Source organism: Notechis scutatus, chromosome 13 (genome assembly GCF_049901735.1).
Source record: "Notechis scutatus isolate UNSWTSFEM ecotype Mainland chromosome 13, rNotScu1.2, whole genome shotgun sequence".
In the NCBI taxonomy this organism is placed as follows: Eukaryota; Metazoa; Chordata; class Lepidosauria; order Squamata; family Elapidae; genus Notechis; species Notechis scutatus.
Genome location: NC_142021.1, coordinates 1077363 through 1094737, shown reverse-complemented (window position 1 = coordinate 1094737; position 17375 = coordinate 1077363). Strand labels below are relative to the sequence as shown.

Sequence of the window (17375 nt, the reverse complement as noted above, 5' to 3'; positions counted from 1 at the left end):
CTCGTCCCTTGGCTAGGTTTCCCAGCCTCTTTTTGCCAAAACAGACCACGCTGCCCGCTTCGCCCTCCCGACACCCTTCCTGCACCCGATGGTGGTCACCTCCGTTGCCTCTGTGCCTGCTGGTGGTCACTTGCCCCTCTTGCCCCTTCCCTTGCGGGAGGAGGGCTTCCCGCTGCCCCCCGCGGAGGAACCCGCCGGAGAGGCCACGGGGATGTTGATCTGCCCGTCCTGGATCTCCTGCCTGGCCTCGGCAGGCAGGTGGTTGATCTTCTGCTGGGTCTCCAGGTAGAACATGACGTCGCGGAGCTGCTCCTGGACCTCGGTGATCTGGAGGTCCTTCTGCTCGCAGGTCTCCTTCAGGAGCTTCTCCTCGTCCTTCAGCTGGTTCTGGAGCTGGAGCTGGTTGGCCCGCAGGCATTTGTTCATCTCCTGCTCCTCCTTCAGCTCGTTGGTCAGCTTGGACACCTTGGTGCTTAGCTGGCTGCACCTGGGAGGGGAGAAGGGGGAACTGAGGCAGCGGCGGTGGCAGCGGCAGGAGCAGCAGCAGCGAAAGGATCTTTACTGGGATAAAAGGAGCAGCGATTTTCTGCCTCTTGATAAAGCACCACTGGCTCCCTGAACAGTCTGACAAGCCTGCGTGCCCTGGAAAATATTTCACCCCTCTAGACGGGGTCTTCAAACTTGGCAGCTTGAAGACTTGTGGACTTCAACTCCCAGAATTCCTCCTCCAGTCATGTCAGCTCAGGAATTCTGTGAGTTGAAGAGTCCACACATCTTAAACTTGCCAAGTTTGAAGACCCTTAACCTAGGATTTAATACTTGCAGTCCTTGACTTGCCACCGTTTGAAGTTACAACAAATAATGGAGAATTATGACTCAAATTTGAAATCCCCCCCCCAAATTCCTATGACTGCAACTGAAGCGCTCAGGCCCCTGGAGGTGGAGGCCCTCTGAGAGTTGTAGGCCACCAAATCTCACTTTAATGTATGCCGATTAGTGTACATTCAAAGTTGACACTAAAATTAGTCTAAGTCTAGATGGGGGCTTCATTTACGGCTCTGGGCAGCGTTCCGCGACTGCCTTTCACGATGGCTTTGCCAAAAGCTAGCCCTTCCTGTCTTCAGCAAAACCCTGCCCCAGCGAGCCTTTGGTGCGTCTCACAAGTGCGGCATTTGCTGAATGACTGTTGCAAAATATATATAATAATAATAATAATAAAGCATAAAAAAAAAAACCAGGTCATGTGACTATTCTATAACTGTAATGGGCAGGTTCCCATCATAGCTGTGTGTGGAGGAGCACCTGTCTGTCACTCCTCAGGACGTTAATTCCAGACCAAGAGGAAAACCTGCTGGTCCACAGGGGTGGGGGATGCAGGACTAGATTCACCGATCACATATGTGCATTTCGCACCCGGATGGCTAATTTAGGAGCACCCAGTTCAAAGTTCTGAAAGTTACCCACTTCCTTTCGACCGACTGCCTCTCCTTCAGCAAGTCGTTCAGTCTGTGTTCCAGTGAGTCGCATTTCTCAATCGTCTCTTTAAATTTGGCTTTCATGTTGTTGATCTGCAAATAATATTTGAAAAAAAGGGTGTTTTAAGGTCCAGATGGATGCTCTCTGCATGGCTCAGAATCTGACACAGGGTCATTCTTCTCAGGATGTTTTCTGGGTGAGTAGTAATTGCTACAGCGAAATGTTATCCTTTGGGTTGGGAAACGAACATCTTGTTTACTACCAATTCCTTGGGAGAATATTCCTGGAGCTCCCTTAGAAAAGGATGGACTCTGCTTTGGAAGAGGGAACACACACTGGGCAGAGAGAAGAAACCACCCTGTGAAGTGGCTTCCTTACTCCAGCACGGCTACCTCCAAGGCCCTTGAGATCCTGAGCCCTCCTCAGGGGGCTTCTTGGCTGGGCTTGGGCCCCAGGAGCAAAGTGGCTGACTGACATCCACCATGCATGCAAAAATGGAAGGAGATCAATCTGGCCCTGAAATCTGGTTCCTGCTGACCACGGGAACAAAACATTCCGAAGGAACTTACTTCTTCGGCCGTGTCCTTTTCTATTCGGACGATCTTGTTCTCCCAGTAGATGCGCTGGGACTCCAGCTGGCTGGTTAACAAGTAGGAATACTGCATTCAGGAGAGAGAGAGAGAGAGAGAGAGAAAGTAGACAAGCCATCCTTACGTTCTCTAGAGCAGAGGTCTCCAACCCTGGGCAATTTAAGACTTGTGGACTTCAACTCCCAGAGTTCCTCAAAGCTGGCTGAGGAACTCTGGGAGTTGAAGTCCACAAGTCTTAAAGTGGCCAGGATTGGAGATCTCTGCTCTAGAGGAGAGATGGAATCCCATCGCAGGAGTCTCCCCAACTCCAAGTTACACTCAAGAAAAGACAACCCCAGACGATGACAAACATTCCACAGGGCATCATCCGTTGAGTTAGCCGTGAAAGTCTCCCCAAACGAACCACCTGGGAAGAGCACTGACACACACTTACTTCTAGTTGTAAGGCATCGATTTTCTCTTCCTGACACACATCCCCCTCACATTCGTACTGAACCAGCTTGCCGTCCGTTTTGCTGGCCACCAGGCGGTGGACGTAATTGTCTGGAGAAAAGACAACAGCCAACTGGTCATCCTGAATCAAGGCCCGAATCGAAGCAGCTCAGGGGTCACCAGCTCCAACTTGTGCCCGCCTTCAGGTTAAAGTGAGAAGATTCACCTGGCAGAGAACTTGGAAAGGTGAGCTGGCTCTTTTGAAAGTAAAGAACTGGTCTTTGGTGGCCCTCAACTTCTCCCCACCCAAGGAATACAAGTTTTGCTCTCAAGAACGGAGCCCTCTCTGATCGTAGGAAAGTAGATGGACAGGGGGATCTCCCCAACTTGTTAAGGGGGTGGTCCACTCTGGGGTGTGGCTGGGGGGGTCGGGTCTGTGGAACAGGGCTTACCCCCGGCGTAGTCCCAGACCCTGTGATTGGTCAGCTGCATGGCGTAGGTGTGTTGTGTCTCCTCAAAGTGCTTGTAGGCGTGCCGACTCACATAACGCCCGCATCCGATGTGCCCGCAGATGAGGCATATCCAAAGGTTCTGTAGAACAGGAGGAGGAAGACAACCGATGTCCAAATTCTATTTCCCAAGAAGCAACACGGCTGATTTCTGAACCGACACGGACTCACTCACTTCTTGGACTCCACATTCAAAACATTTGTTTTCTTCCACAGGTTCTGGAGTCTGGCAGTACCTGCAGACGGGGCACCTGGAGAAGGGAGAATGCCTTGAGGACTCCAAACTAGGTCGCCCGGCCTTGACCTTCTGGATCGCCTTTGCTCCCCACCCACCCCCGCTCTGATCCCCCTTTCCGCCCTCATGTGGGGGAGTGTCTTACGTGGTGTCCTCCCACCGCTGCAGACACTGACTGTGGAAGCTGTGGTTGCAGACCGTGGTCAGGATCCCGTTGACCGATTCATCCATCCTCTCCAAGCAGACGGTGCATTTGGGGAGCTCGGTCAGGTCCATGACGGGCAGGCTGGCCCCCTGCAGGAGGAGAGGACACCCTGGTGAATGGACTTCAACTCCCAGAATTCCCCAGCCAGCAGGTTGCAAAACCCTGCCTTAGCCAGTCCACCTTCCAGCTGCAATGAACAGCAACTGGGAACCTCTACAAGCTGATCTGTTAGAATTTCCTCTGGAGCATCAGAAAAGGCTGCTGGGCCTTATTATCCCCATATTATCCCCACTGTGACACCCCCCCCCCCTCGCTTCAGTTGCATCTCACACTGGAAGAAGGCTAACTGGGGAAAGATCTCCCCCGCCAGAGAGAAAACAGAGAAGCAGCAACCGCTTACATCTTCCGACTTGAAGACCTCTGCCCTTTCCACATAGACGAGCTGACAAACGTCTTCTTCTATGGAGTTGAATTGCCGACCGTTGCAAGCCATGTAGAAGCCGTCTGCATCGGCCTGCACAGAAGCCAGAGGAGAACAGTCGGGAGGGAAATTGAATCGTTGGAATTGATCAGAGGTCCTTTTTAGCACCGTAGCAATAGCACTTAGGCTTATACATCGCTTCACGGTGCTTTCCGGCCCCTCTCTAAGCGGTTTACAGAGTCAGCCCCCAACTATCTGGGTCCTCGTTTTACCGACCTCAGAAGGACGGAAGGCTGAGTCAACCTTGAACCTGGTGAGATTTGAACTGCTAAATTGGAGGCAGCTGCCAGTCAGCAAAAGTAGCCTGCAGTACTGCACTCTGACCACTGCGCCACCGTGGCTCACCGTTTTCCTTAACTTCTCACCCCTCTCCTCAAAAAATAAATTATATAAGAAGAGGCCAGCGGCACTCGCTCACACAGCCCCTTCCCCTCTCACAGTCAGGACTTTCTAGTCCAGCTATCAATAACGGTTCCCATTTTCCCCGAGTTGTAGGAGCAGTGTATATGTTTTTGGATCACAACCAGATAGGAGAGGCATGGAAGGAGCCTTCAGCCCAAAGCGGAAGTCACTCTTTGTTCTTACCTGCGTCCGGAATTTGATGAGCACCATGTACTGGTTTGGGGTGGAATCTCGGATGATTTTCATGTGTTCGATGTCATCATAAAAAGACGCCACAAACTTCATGAGGTCGTGGCTGGTCATTGTGGCAGGGACTGTGAGAATACACAGCATGGCGCTGCGTCGCACCTCTTCCTTTAAGGAGGTCATTTTGCTGCACAAGGGAAGAATGAAGACCGGTCAGCAAGTCCATTGTTTCTGCTTCGACTCTATAATGCAGCGTTCACCAATCTTAACTACTTTTAAGACATCTGGACTTGCTGGCAGGGGAATTCTGGGAGCTGAAGTTCACAAGTCTTAAAAGTTGCCAGCTTTGGAGACCCCTGCCTTAAAGCATTTAATGTGTGAGTCCTGCTTTCTTACTTTGTCTTGTAGAGGTGCATAATGCCGTGAGCTATTTCAACCGATGGATTCCCACTGAAAAAGGAGATCTGGTCGGGGAGCTGCTTTGAGGGAGAATCCAGGGTAGTCCCACTGGTTCCACTTTGGCTATCCTGAGTATTGTGATCCTCAGTGGAGGAAGCCTCAGCTGCACCAACTTTGTCCATCATCTCTTTCGCCTCCTCTTTTTCAGAAATCCAAAAACAGATAAGTTAGAAAACTGACACTTCCCAGCTGCAATCCATATTTATTTATTTAAGATTTTTTTCTCATTAAAAGGGAAGGTACCGCTTTGAGACAATGGCAAAAGAACGGCAGGAAATTTCTTAGAAATGTTTTATCAAGTGTAAAAATAGGCCGTTAAGATTCTGAATCCAGAGAAACTGCTCAGACACCAGCTCATATTTCTGAGCGACGCTGTACCAGAAGATTAAATATTGCCAGTAACAATCCAGAGCGAAGTACTAATTTCTGATTACTGGTCTTATTGATTCCTACGCTCATGAAAAATTAATCGGCAGACTTCGAGAATCACTTGAAATGGTGCCTTGCAAACAAGCTTGCAGAAAAGTTGCTTGCAAGTGAATCTGTTTAACAGCCTGCCTGCCCAGATGCAATTCTCTGCATTTTTGTGAACAAAAGGAGCCTTAAAATTCTTGCTTAAGCAGCTAGATGCCAAGCTGGCCTCGGAAGATAGGTTTTGCCTGGCCTTCAACAGCTGCTGAACAACCAGGGAGGATGGATGGATGGACGGACAGACAGACAGACAGAGAGACATATAAACAAACATACGCCATGAAATATACACAACTCCAATCAAATAGTGCTTATCCACTTGTGCCAATCATTCTCTACATCGGGGGTCTTCAAACTTGACAGCTTTAAGACTGGTGGACTTCAACTCCAAGAATTCCTCCTCCAGTCAATGTTAACTCAGGAATTCTGGGAGTTGAAGTCCACAAGTCTTAAACTTGGCTACATCCTAGAGAAATGTATCACTCATCCTTCTGCTTGGGGGCACAAAACAATGTGTCGCAGGTACCTGGATCCGGCTTTATCGTCTCAATGATCACATCTGTCATCTCCCGCCGGCCGATGTGTTGGTGGATTATGGTCGCCTTCTCCACGGGCGCCTTGCCATCCAAGGTCACTGCGGCAGCCGCCAGCGACGTCTCCTGCATCGCCTCATCAGACATCTCAGTAGCTGGAGGAGGAGCAGGAGGATCCGCCCGGTGGTTAGAGTCTCCGCACAACCCAACCGCAGCCACCCCAGACCAGCTCAACCCGAACCCGGCACATGTGCTGAGCTAGTCAGGCTAGGGGCTGTTCGTCCTCCGCCCTACAAACAGGCCCAGAGCCTCCCGTCGAGTTGCTAAACACATAAACAGGCCCACAAAAGGAGAGAAGTCAATAACGGGGGCCTGACAGATGTTGCTCTCAATCAGGGGGTCTCGAACCTGGGCCCCTTTAAGTCCTCCCGTCTTCAAGGGGCCCAGGTTCGAGACCCCTGCCTCTAAATTGGTGTTTTTCAAGCACGGGAGCGTTGAAGCTGGGTGGACTTCAACTCCCAGAATCCTGGTGGGTGGGGGATTCTGGGAGTTGAAGTCCGCCCGTCTTACGCGTGAAAAACACCGGATTTAGGCAGCAGGACCTCAACGTTTCGGCTTTCGCGGCCCGCGGCTTCCTCCCCCGCCCTCCTGGCCCCCTCTAGCCGTGTCCCCACGTCCCCTGCCCGCCGCCCCGCGGCCTCACCGGCAGCGCTGTAAGAGAAGTCGCCCGGTACGGGCGAAGACTCGGCCAGCTCCAAGCGAAGGACCACCAGGGACACACTCATAAGGGCCGCCCCCCGCGGAGGGTCCCGGGCCTGCGGGGTCCGAGTTCGGGCGGGAGGGAAACGGGAGACACGGGAGCCCCTCGGATCGCCCAGCGCTTCCGCCTCCCCGCCCTCCTGACCTTTGACACGGGCGGCCGGAGGGGCGGCGCGCAGGCGCCCTGCGGTCACGCGGGGCGAGTGGGCGGGGAGCGGTGGGCGTGGCTTATGACTCCTCCTCCTCCTCCTCCTCCTGCCCGCTTCCAAACCCGGAAGGGCTCTCGCCTGCTCCGCTGCAGTGGCGGTTCGTCGGTGAAAGATCTCCCCGGAGGGCGGGGGGAGTGGGTAGGAGTGGAGCATGGGGTGCCTTGGCTGCGGAGGATGGGTGGTGTAGTCGCCCCACAGCCTGTCTTTGGCTTTCAAAGAGCCCTGCAGGAGGAGGAGGAAGAGCCTCCCAGGGGAAAGGCTGGGGCCAATGGGAGTTGGAGTCCAGCGCATCTGTCGGGGGCTGGGAAGGTCGGCAGGCTGGAGATGCCAAGGGGGATCTGCCTCCAGGTTCCCCCTGTGTTTTGGGGTGGGGGCTGCTGGGAAGGGACCCTCCAGGAAGGGGCATCTCTGATCCCTGCTTTTCTTGGGCCCTTTTTGGGAGCCTCTGGAAATGATGCTCCTGGGTGACGGTGTTTCTCCGTCGTCGCGGCCACTTAAACGATGGGTGGGCATCAACTCCCGGAATTCCTGGCTGGGGAGGGGGCACTTGCCCTCCACCCATCTTCAAGAGGCCAAAGCTGAGAAACACTGGCCCCCTAAGAAGCGACGGGGCTTCCCCCCCCCAAAAAATCTACACAGTAGTCCACATCTCTTCAAAACATGTGCCCGGTATCATTAAGGTCATAAATGTAAATGTGTAAATGTGCCCCGATATTCTCTTTTGGACGAGTCTCTGAAGCCCTTCCCTCTCCTTTGACACGCGCAGGGCCAGAGCATGGGTTTCGGGAGAGTTTTCCAAGCCTTTTGCGGCTGCCCTGCAAGGAGGGGACCGATCCTTCGGTCTCCCTGGCACAAACCGCCAGACGGGGCCCGGTGGAGGAATTACGCATCCTGTCCCTACAGAGCGGTGATCTTTGACATGGGTGGAGTTCTCCTCCCTTCTCCGTACAAGCTGGCCACGGGTAGGTGGTTTTCCCAGAGTTTATTCCGTCACCTTCTCTTCCCTCTGCTGGGTCTGTTTGAAATTTCCCGGCTTTCCGCTGTTGAATTTCTCCCACCTTCTGGAGCACCAGTTCACACCGTGATTCCCGACGCTTCCTCGGTGTCGGCTTTACTCCTGTGCTGCTTAATTGCAGTATATGCTACATTATGCTTAAAATCTTCTGGGTCCCAAGAGAGGGATATGACCTCCTCACCGGACTCCCTGCCTTTGTTTAGATTGGGAAATTCGGAATTGTGTCCCCGCCGGCACCATCAAAGAGGCCTTAAGATCTGGGGGTGAGGAGAGGCCCTGGATGCGGTTCATGAGAGGGGAGCTGAAGTGGGCGGAATTTCTGCAAGAGTTCAGACAACAGTGCTCCAGAATTGTAAGCCAGTTTTCCCCGTTGGTTCCTGTGGGATGAGTGAGGGTGGAGGAGGAGGGTCTCGAGCTGAATGTATGGATGAACAGCCTCAAGGTTAATGTCCTTTTTCCCAACTAGCTTGTTTGGTTTTTTCCATAATGCCACGAGTTAGATGAGCTCAACCAGAAAAGATCCATCACTGTGTTGGGAATTTAAAAGAGTTTATAGCTACCACGATATCTCAGAAATTAGGCTGGTTTTTTTCTAATCAAAAAACAAAAAACAAAAGAGAGAGAGAAACTCTACAATTGAATTAATAAACTACATAAGACGATTGCTGTTTACTTCTTCGTTGAAAAAAGCACCCAACATTTCTCTTTCCCTCTCCAGGCAAATGCTTCTGTTCCAGCAGACTCTTTCCTTTTTGAACTAACCAGAATAGAAATGTCGGACCAGCTCCCTGCTATGACCGAGGCCGTAAAGTGCATCAGAGCCAGAGGTCTCAAGGCGGCCGTTTTGACGAACAACTTTTATCTAGAAAGTGGAGAGAGTTTTCTACCTATAGACAGAAAGCAATTTGATGTGGTACGTTCTTTGTGCTCCGCAAGAAACTCCCATTCCATGGGGCTGTTGCTTCATCACGATAGTTATAGCTTAATAATTATGCTTGCCTAAACTTGCACAGGAGTACTGAGGGCTTGTGAAGGAAAATGAATTTTATTTTTCTCTATGTAGCTCCCATAATGGAATATCTTAGAAGAAAGATTCAGTATCTTGGCTATTTGGACCCCTCAGATCTCCTTGTTCAACTGATGATTATCTAACTGCCTTTATTTAAAAAAAAAATCTTTTTTTTTTTTTAAAAAAAATTAATTGGAAGCCTCTGGCTAGCCAAATTTCTTACTTGATTAAGCAACTGCATGAAATAGTACATTCTGTTATTGCTTGGTTAATATCTTTAAGGCCATAAATGAAACCTTGAAGGAAGAACATAACCTTAAACCCTCACGCGAAACATAAGATGCCATTTGCTCTTTCTGTTCTATTTATTGTATTTTCAAATCCCTTCCCCAATCCATCCTGCCTGCCTGCCTGGTGTTGGGCTTTTGTCTCCCAGATTGTGGAATCTTGTCGGGAAGGGGTGTGCAAACCCGACCCTCGGATCTACCAGCTGTGCTTGGAGCACCTGGGTGTCCTGGCCAAGGAGTCCATCTTCCTGGATGACATCGGACAGAACCTCAAAGCTGCCAGCCAACTTGGCATTAAGACCCTGAAGGTGAAGGAAGGAGAATGCTTTTAAAATGAGTCTTCCCAGAGCTGACCTCACCTCCTTCAGTCAGCCTTTGTTCTTGAAGCTATTCTCTAGATATAAATATCTAGCCCTACTTTTTTGTCATTTGTCCCCAGCAGAGGTAGTTGCAGATGTACTTGCTTTGTGCGTGGAAACTCTTTGTTTTAAATACAGGGTTCTTCCACGCCTATTTGCTGCTTCAGCTCCTCCGTTCCTTCCTCTGCTCAGGTCGATGATGCGGACTCTGCAATTCAAGAATTAGAGACCTGCCTCGCTTTCCCTTTGCGTTGCGTGGTTCCTTACGTGTCTCCTGTGAGGCCGGCCATGGAAATCCCCACAGCACCTCTACAAAAGTATCTTGAAAACGTCTTGGGGGCCCAAGTGAAAGGTACAGAAGTTGATGTTCCCCTTTTGTGTGGGAGGCAGGGGTTGCCTTTATTGGGAATATTCGGTAGTGGTCCCGTTAGCAGCTCCTGTAAAAAAGCCAAGGACCTTGAATGGTAGAAGGGTGCAGATGGGGGCCAAACTTCCCCTCCAAACCCTCTCGCTTTGCAGAGTTGCCGAGATACAACAGAGGGAACCCCGAATTCCGTGCGGGGCCTCCTGGGGCCCTCTGGCTCACGTGGCCTGTTCCTTGGCTGCGACTTTGCAGGTTCTCTGGAGCTGCAGCAGTTCAGTCACGGGCAGTCCAACCCGACTTACTACGTCAGATTTGGGGACCGTCGGTTGGTTCTAAGGAAGAAGCCGCCGGGGAAGCTCTTGCCCTCTGCTCACGCGGTAGAGAGAGAATACAGGTGAAAAATCCAGCAAATATAGTGATAAAGAGGCTCCCCCGTTTACCTATGATGTGGCAGTGCTAACAAGGAAAGCTCCCAGCCCTGTGGGTTGCCATCTTCATTCTTGACGTTAGTTGGCAGCAAGAATATCATAAGCCAAAGCATCTGAAGGGCACCACATCTATGAATATGATTATTTCTTCTTCTTTTTCTTCTCCTCCTCCCACAGCACCTCTTCCCACCTTAATTCTCTTCTGTTTCTCTTGGGCAGGGTTCTGAAGGCCCTCAGGGATACTGGAATCCCTGTTCCAAAAGTCCTGGCCTTATGTGAAGATTCGAGGTGAGTCCCGGGCCCAGTTCCGCATGGGATGGCGTTTTGGGGGGCTGAAAACCTCACGATGGCCTACTAACGCCCTGATGTTGCTCCAGTGTCATCGGCACCCCCTTCTACCTGATGGAGTACAGCCCCGGCCGGATCTTCAAGGACCCTTCTCTTCCGGAGCTGGAGCCTCACCAGCGGATGGAGGTTTATAGTGCCATGAACAGCGTCCTCTGTCAAATCCACAGTGTGGACATCCAAACTGTTGGCCTGGAGGATTATGGGAAACATGGTAGGCAAAGCCCCCTCTCTGCCGCTTCCTTGCAGGAACTCTCGTATTTGGGGTTCTGTTAAAATAAAATTGGATCCTCTGATGGAAAGAAAGCTTCAGCTTGGTGCATGGACATTTCTGGAAGAAACAGCCCTCCAGGGGATGAGAGAGAAAAATTAAACTCGGGAACCTTTTTGGTTTCTCTGAGATTGTAAGCTTGTACCCGTTTAAAATGGATTTTTGTAGGGGTTTTTTTTTCTTCAAAGAAGAGGATAAACGGAGATATTAACATTGTAGGCAATTACGTCCAGCGGCAAATCCAGACGTGGAGCAAGCAATATCGAGCCACGGAGACCCACACAATCCCGGCCATGGAGAGGCTCCTCAAATGGTTCCCGTCCCACCTTCCAGCCAGCGAGCAGCTCTCGATTGTTCATGGAGATTTCAGGTACGGCTCACCTGTTGTATTTCTACTGGTTTTACAGAAGCCTTTTTAGAAGCAGGAAAGTAGGAATGTGTGTGTTTGTGTGTGTGTGTCTTTTAAAACAAGGAAATGGAGACTTGGGACCAATCCTTTGTGTGCTACAGGCCCTGAAATAACGTTTCAGAATGCATCCCTTCCAGCCTAGGAAATAAACCTGCCTCTGGTTCTCAGCTGATGCAGGACCTTTAATTTTTCTCTGCAGAATGTGCACCAATTGGAAAATTGGGAGGCGGGGGGGGGAAGAAGTGTCCTCACTCTCACCCCTCAAAAAACAATTGGCTTTGCGGTTCATTAAAATTAGGGAGAACCTGGACCTCAGCCCCCAGCAGCCCCCAGAAACCCCCAAACCAGAAGAAAAGACTTAATTTAGTTTTCTATTAAAAAAAAAAAAAAGAGGAAGGAAACTTTCTCCTAAGCCTGATGTGTTTTGGGACCCCTCCTCAACTCGTGGGATGCTTGGTCATCAGAAAATCGTCCGCCTTGCTTTGCAGCAAATCTTCTCCGTTCTGCTGGGTTGGAGTTGCAGTTCCGGCGTGGGCAGAGATGCCCTTGTGACCGACTGGGCTTTTCGGCCGTGGCTGTTTTCCCCCTTGTAGGCTGGACAATCTTATCTTCCACCCTGAGAAACTGGAAGTTGTTGCTGTCCTTGACTGGGAGCTCTCCACCTTGGGGGACCCGCTCTGCGACGTGGCCTATAACTGCCTGCCGTATTTCATGCCTTCGGATTGCAGCATCATAAAAGGTGCCTGCGTATTGCCAAGCATGGGGTGTAAACAGAGGTGTCCCCATTAAACGGCGGAGTACCAGAGTTGGAAAGGGCCTTGGAGGTCTTTGCGGCTGTCCAGTCTCTGGAGCAGAGAGGGAAGGGCCTCTCCGGGGGACCACGAGGGCCTTTATCACCTGAGTTGATGGGATGCTGGAGACTCTCCTGCAAGAGCTGGCCTGTAAGACCCAGATTGGCAGCTCGGCCAGGTGGGAAGATGAGGGTTTCCTGTCCCAGGTATTTACAGAGGTTCAGCTTTCCCTCTATTCCTTCATGGAGGAGGAGGAAGAAGATAGCACGACCGCGATCCCAGTCTGGCGCTTGGCCCAGGGCTAACCCAGCTTGCCTCTTTCCAGGCTTGAGTGACTGTGACCTCAACCAGCTGGCCATTCCCAGGGCAGAAGCCTACCTGCAGATGTACTGCCGTCACCGAGACATCCCTCCGGTCGACAACTGGCACTTCTACATGGCCTTTTCCTTTTTCAGAGTGGCTGCCATCCTACAGGGGGTCTACAAGCGCTTCCTCGCAGGTGACTCTGCTCTGGGGTTCTGTGGGTGGACAGGAAAAGCGCTGGGAACTGCCCACCCTGCAGGACGGGGAGGGGGCGACTCCAAAAGGTACTGACCACTGAGCCATCTGTGCTTTTCCCCCACCCAGGCCAGGCCAGTTCAGCAACAGCCGAAAGCGCTGGGAAGCGTGCGGAGTTCATGGCGGGCCTTGCCTGGGATTTTGCCACGAAGGAAGGCTTCCGGATCTTCAGGGAGCTGCCCAGTTCTGGAGCACCCATCAGGACATTCAGGACGTGGGCTGGCGCAAGGCTGCTCCCAAAGAGAGACTACGCCACGCGGAGCCCTGCATCCGAGCCCCAGCTGGTCCTCTCTCCTGAGGGCCTGCCCAGCCGCGTCCTGGAGCTGCACCACAAGCTGAAGAGATTCATGGATTCCCACATTTACCCGTCTGAGCAGCTCCTGCGAGACCACCAGTCTTCCCCGAGTAGGTGGACTCCCCATTCTCTGGTAGAAGAACTGAAGGCAAGTTCCTGGTCCTTGAGAAACCTGGCCAGCTTCGTGGTTGGTGGCCACGGGGACACGGCTTTATCAAGGGACGAGTGGCGCTTTGCAAAACGATTAAATGGGGGGTTGGCCTCCTGCCCCAAAAAGCTTGCAAGCTCAAGTTTCGTCACTCACAGGAGGAGGAATAAGAGGGGATTAGAGCAAAGGGCAGTGAATCTCGGATGATCTGATTTTGGTTGGAAGGGTGAAGGCAAGGAGCTAAAGAAGAGATTCTCAACCACGGCAGCCTTAAGATGCGTGGGCGTCAACTCCCAGAATTCCCCCATGCTCCTCATCTTTCTCTCTCCTCTCTTTCTTCTTGTCCTGCAGGAGAAGGCAAAATCCGAGGGGCTCTGGAACCTTTTCTTGCCCTTGGAGAGTGATCCCGAGGCGAAATACGGAGCAGGCTTGACCAACGTGGAATTTGCCCACTTAAGTGAACTGATGGGGACTTCAGTCTATGCCCCCGAGGTACCCAGGAGAAAGCCCCCATGGGGACACGCTTGGGCAGAAGGCTGAGGCCACGACCTCGGTGTGCCTCCTCTATCCCAGAAGGGCCATTCATCCCTCCAGACCCCAAACGCCCTGCCAACCTTGTTTGGTCTACTTGATTGCCTTCCCTTCTGAAAACGGTTAAGGGCCGTCTCCGCTCCCACCGAAGAATTACGTAGCCCATCGTTTCCAGATCCAAGAAATGCTCCGCCCTCTCTTTGACTAACCCCCTCAGCTAATCACGGTTGCCTTCTCCAGGTCTTCAATTGCTCTGCTCCAGACACTGGCAACATGGAAGTGTTGGTACGCTACGGCACAGAAGCCCAGAAGGAGCGCTGGCTGGTGCCTTTGCTGGAAGGCAAGATCCGCTCCTGCTTTGCCATGACCGAACCCCAGGTCGGTGCCCACCTCCGTCCCACACGTCTCAGGGTTTTCTTGGATCCACGGAGGAAGCTCCAGACTGGTCAGGGGTGGGATTCAATTTTTTAAACAACTGGTTCTGTGGGCGTGTCTTAGCTGGTGGGCATGGTTTGGTTGTCATGTGACTGGATGGGCGTGGCCAACTCAACATCACTCACATCGAGGCTCGCATCTCCTCGCCTGGCCTCTCATGACTGTGGGGATGATGCAACAGTCGTTTGAAAAATGTTTGAAAAATGGTCATAAGCCACTTTTTTCAGTGCCATTGCAACTTTGAATGGTCACTCCACACAAGCAAAGTACCAGCAAAGGAGGGGAAAAAACTCCAGAGAAGCTCCTGAGACAGGAAGTCTAGTCCTGCCAAGAATGTAATAAAGGTTAACGGAGAGGCTGTTTCTGTAAGCAACACCAGAATGTTTCCTTCCTGCCTTCCTTACAGGATTAGTCCAGTAATTTCTTCTAACAACCGGTTCTTCCAACTGCTTAGAATGTTAACAACCGGTTCTAGCGAATAGGTGCGAACTGTTAGAATCCCACCCCTGGGTCTGGTCCAGAACAGAGACGCAGGGGTGCTGATCTACTTGCCCCTGCAAGGAAGTGTGTCTTCCCTTAGGTCGCTTCCTCTGATGCCACGAACATTGAGGCTTCTATTACCAGAGAACAGGACACTTACGTTCTTAATGGGCACAAGTGGTGGATTTCAGGTAGGCTTGGATGTGCCCCTGGGTTTCAATGCACTTCCCCGAGTTTCCGTGCTACAAAGGGAAAACTAAAATTTAAAAAACAACAACAGTGGTGCTGTGGGAGGAGAGCTTCCTCGTGCCTTTGATGGACAATCGTAGAGGTTGTCCTAAAGCCAAAGCGGGCATCTGCCCTGGAGATCAAAGTTTGGGGCCAATTTGATCCTGGTCCAAACCAACAGCCTGGTTCCGTCGCCAGTAAGCTCTCCCTGTTCAACAGGGGAGACGAAAGGACCGGCGGATTCAGGGAGCGTCTTTTCTCAACGTAGAAAGCCTCTCGCTCCTTCCGGCAGGTTCCCTGGACCCTCGTTGCCAGCTCTGCCTCTTTATGGGCAAGACCAACCCTGAAGCCCAGAGACACCAGCAACAGTCGATGCTGCTGGTCCCCATGGACACCCCCGGCCTCACCGTCACCCGGCCGCTCAGCGTTTTCGGCTTGGAAGACGCCCCAGGTGAGGTCGAGCCTCTTAGCTGCTCAGTGGCTTGGTGGGAGGGGTATCGGCCTTTCGCACCTTCGTGGCCCATTCAGACAAAGCCTCTCGGGGGCTCCGAGTTGTGGGCATAAAACGTCTCGCCTCTTTCCCTTTCCAGCTGGCCACGGGCAGATGACCTTCAAGAACGTCTGCGTTCCCCAAGAGAACCTCCTGCTCGGCCCCGGCCGTGGGTTCGAAATTGCCCAGGGCCGGCTGGGCCCTGGAAGGATCCACCACTGCATGAGGCTGATCGGCCTGGCGGAAAGAGCAGTAGCCCTCATGAAGGAGCGGGTGAGCAGCTCCACAAAGGCCGCTTGGCCTCCCTGTTTCCTCTCGCTCTGGGCAAGCTCTGGTTCTGTGGGTCCTTGGGAAGGGGGTAAAAAGACTGTGTGGGTCACTTATTTGGGGCAACCCCTTCCTCCCTGGTGCCTTGGTTGGCAGGTGAGCACCCGCGTGGCCTTTGGGAAGCTGCTAGCGGAGCAGGGCACCATTAGGGCGGACCTGGCTGAGTCCCGCCTGGAGATCGAGCAGGCCCGGCTCCTTGTCCTCAAGGCAGCCCATCTCATGGACACCGTGGGAAACAAGGTAAGTATGTGTGTGTGTGGGGGGGATGAGAATCCCGAGATGGGAACGGCATGAACCCCAAAGTCTCCTTTCGGCTCCAGGACGGCCGCAGAGGGCGCCCCCTACTTTCTGCCATGCACTGGGAAGGGGGGGGGCTTCTTGTGAGGGGCCCAGCGGTCAGTTTCCCCACTTTCTGCTGGTCTGCGTGGAAAAGCCTCCAGAAGGGGGTTGTTGCCCCACCGGCTTCTGTCTCCACCTGTCTAGGAAGCTGCTCTGGAGATTGCCCTGATCAAAGTCGTGGCTCCGAGGGTGGCGCTGCGGGTCGTTGACCGGGCTATCCAGGTGAGATCCAGGGCAGCTTTTCTGACACTTGAGCCTAACTTCTCCTTCAATTTAAGGCTGAGAATTCCTCGGCCAGCCATGGGCTGTTCTGGGAGTTGAAGTCCACAAGTCTTAAAGTCGCCAAACCACCCCCAGCTTTAGAGGGCAACCATGCTGGCTGGGGAATTCTGGGAGGTGAAGTCCACATGTCTTAAACTTATCAAGGTTGGATCACTCAGGACCGGGATTCCCTCTTGGGGGGGTTTCATCCGCCCTGCAAATACTTGCAAACCTTTAAAACTTCCCCTTGGCTTCCTACCTTTCTTCCCCCCAGGCCTTTGGCGCAGCCGGCCTGGGCAGCGATCTGCCCCTGGCCCAGGCCTTTGCTTGGGCACGAGTCCTGCGCTTGGCTGACGGCCCTGATGAAGTCCACAAGGCAGCCATCGCGAAAATGGAACTGAAACGCCAGGTGGGCCTCGGTGGAGTCTGAGCGGACGCGCAGGCCACGTTTTTAAGGAGCAGAGGCCACGTTTTCCTGCAAGGCTCAGCAGCGTCTAGAGTTGATTTGCAGAAATACTCTACCAGGAGCATGGAAGAACTGTGCAGCTGGCCTCTTCTTGATTTTGCTGGCTGATGTTCCGGATTTTGAACACTTTGTGGATCTCGGGAACTCAGTTCATCTTTGCTTTTCTTTGGGAATCAGGGAGGAGAGAGAAGATGGGGACAATCTGCCAAAGGTTTCTTGCAAAGAGATGTCTGTTAGTCTGTCCATGCAAGGACTGTGGTTTGGGGGTTATTTAATCTTCTTGATCATGCAGGGGGTGAGAAATCACGGGTGGGGAAACACTGTGAAAGATGCTACAGAATGCAGCGTTAGAAAAGCCACCAATAAACGTACTATTTGCTGTTTTTCAGTTGACAAATCCTCAAGTTTGGTTTGTTTTATCCAGAAGCTGATAAAACAGGTAAAGGGACAGCCAGGCCTGATTGGGGAACGGTTGTTCTTGTTCTTGGAGGCCAGTTGAAGGTCCCTTTGACACTTGTGCAGTTGGCTTTCTGCAGGAGGCGGCTTCCCACTGGGGCAAAACCCTCTAATCCAGGGGTGTCCAACCTTGGCA

The 17375-nt window shown here is 52.3% G+C and overlaps 2 protein-coding genes across 4 annotated transcripts; one reads left to right on the top strand and one right to left on the bottom strand.

Moving 5' to 3' along the window:
- On the bottom strand, positions 1-6901 carry BRAP (BRCA1 associated protein). The gene is made up of 12 exons (XM_026689198.2): positions 6683-6901; positions 5973-6134; positions 4913-5114; positions 4514-4703; positions 3848-3961; positions 3388-3536; positions 3183-3258; positions 2951-3089; positions 2500-2609; positions 2046-2135; positions 1465-1568; positions 1-487 (listed from the first exon to the last, which is right to left on the bottom strand). Exons 1-12 carry the CDS (start codon positions 6762-6764, stop codon positions 127-129), a joined length of 1779 nt encoding a protein of 592 aa, XP_026544983.2. The 5' UTR covers positions 6765-6901; the 3' UTR covers positions 1-126.
- Positions 6902-6990: 89 nt separating this feature from the next.
- ACAD10 (acyl-CoA dehydrogenase family member 10) lies at positions 6991-17180 on the top strand. Of its 3 annotated transcripts, none has more exons than XM_087942908.1 (21): positions 6991-7256; positions 7714-7909; positions 8166-8314; positions 8681-8875; positions 9408-9566; positions 9810-9969; positions 10234-10375; positions 10629-10697; positions 10787-10968; positions 11245-11395; positions 12028-12173; positions 12551-12724; positions 12853-13226; positions 13578-13718; positions 13998-14135; positions 14773-14863; positions 15193-15351; positions 15491-15663; positions 15814-15957; positions 16201-16278; positions 16592-17180. In XM_087942908.1, the coding sequence occupies exons 1-21, from the start codon at positions 7122-7124 to the stop codon at positions 16745-16747; spliced, it is 3312 nt and encodes a 1103-aa protein (XP_087799034.1). In that variant the 5' UTR covers positions 6991-7121; the 3' UTR covers positions 16748-17180. The 3 variants fall into 3 exon arrangements, with proteins under 3 accessions (XP_087799034.1, XP_026544980.2, XP_026544981.2); XM_026689195.2 differs by having other exon boundaries at positions 6997-7085; XM_026689196.2 differs by having other exon boundaries at positions 7035-7052.
- Positions 17181-17375: the final 195 nt, after the last annotated feature.

Bases quoted from the DNA above. Each gene is read 5' to 3' on its own strand.
- BRAP (XM_026689198.2), bottom strand. From the start codon at position 6,764: ATGAGTGTGTCCCTGGTGGTCCTTCGCTTGGAGCTGGCCGAGTCTTCG. The intron at 4,704-4,912 runs GTAAGAAAGCAG...TCCCTTGTGCAG, and splicing joins ATGCACCTCTACAAGACAAA to CAAAATGACCTCCTTAAAGG. The intron at 1,569-2,045 runs GTAAGTTCCTTC...TATTATTTGCAG, and splicing joins AAAAGGACACGGCCGAAGAA to ATCAACAACATGAAAGCCAA.
- ACAD10 (XM_087942908.1), top strand. From the start codon at position 7,122: ATGGGTGGTGTAGTCGCCCCACAGCCTGTCTTTGGCTTTCAAAGAGCC. The intron at 8,876-9,407 runs GTACGTTCTTTG...TTTGTCTCCCAG, and splicing joins ACAGAAAGCAATTTGATGTG to ATTGTGGAATCTTGTCGGGA. The intron at 14,864-15,192 runs GTAGGCTTGGAT...TCCTTCCGGCAG, and splicing joins GCACAAGTGGTGGATTTCAG to GTTCCCTGGACCCTCGTTGC.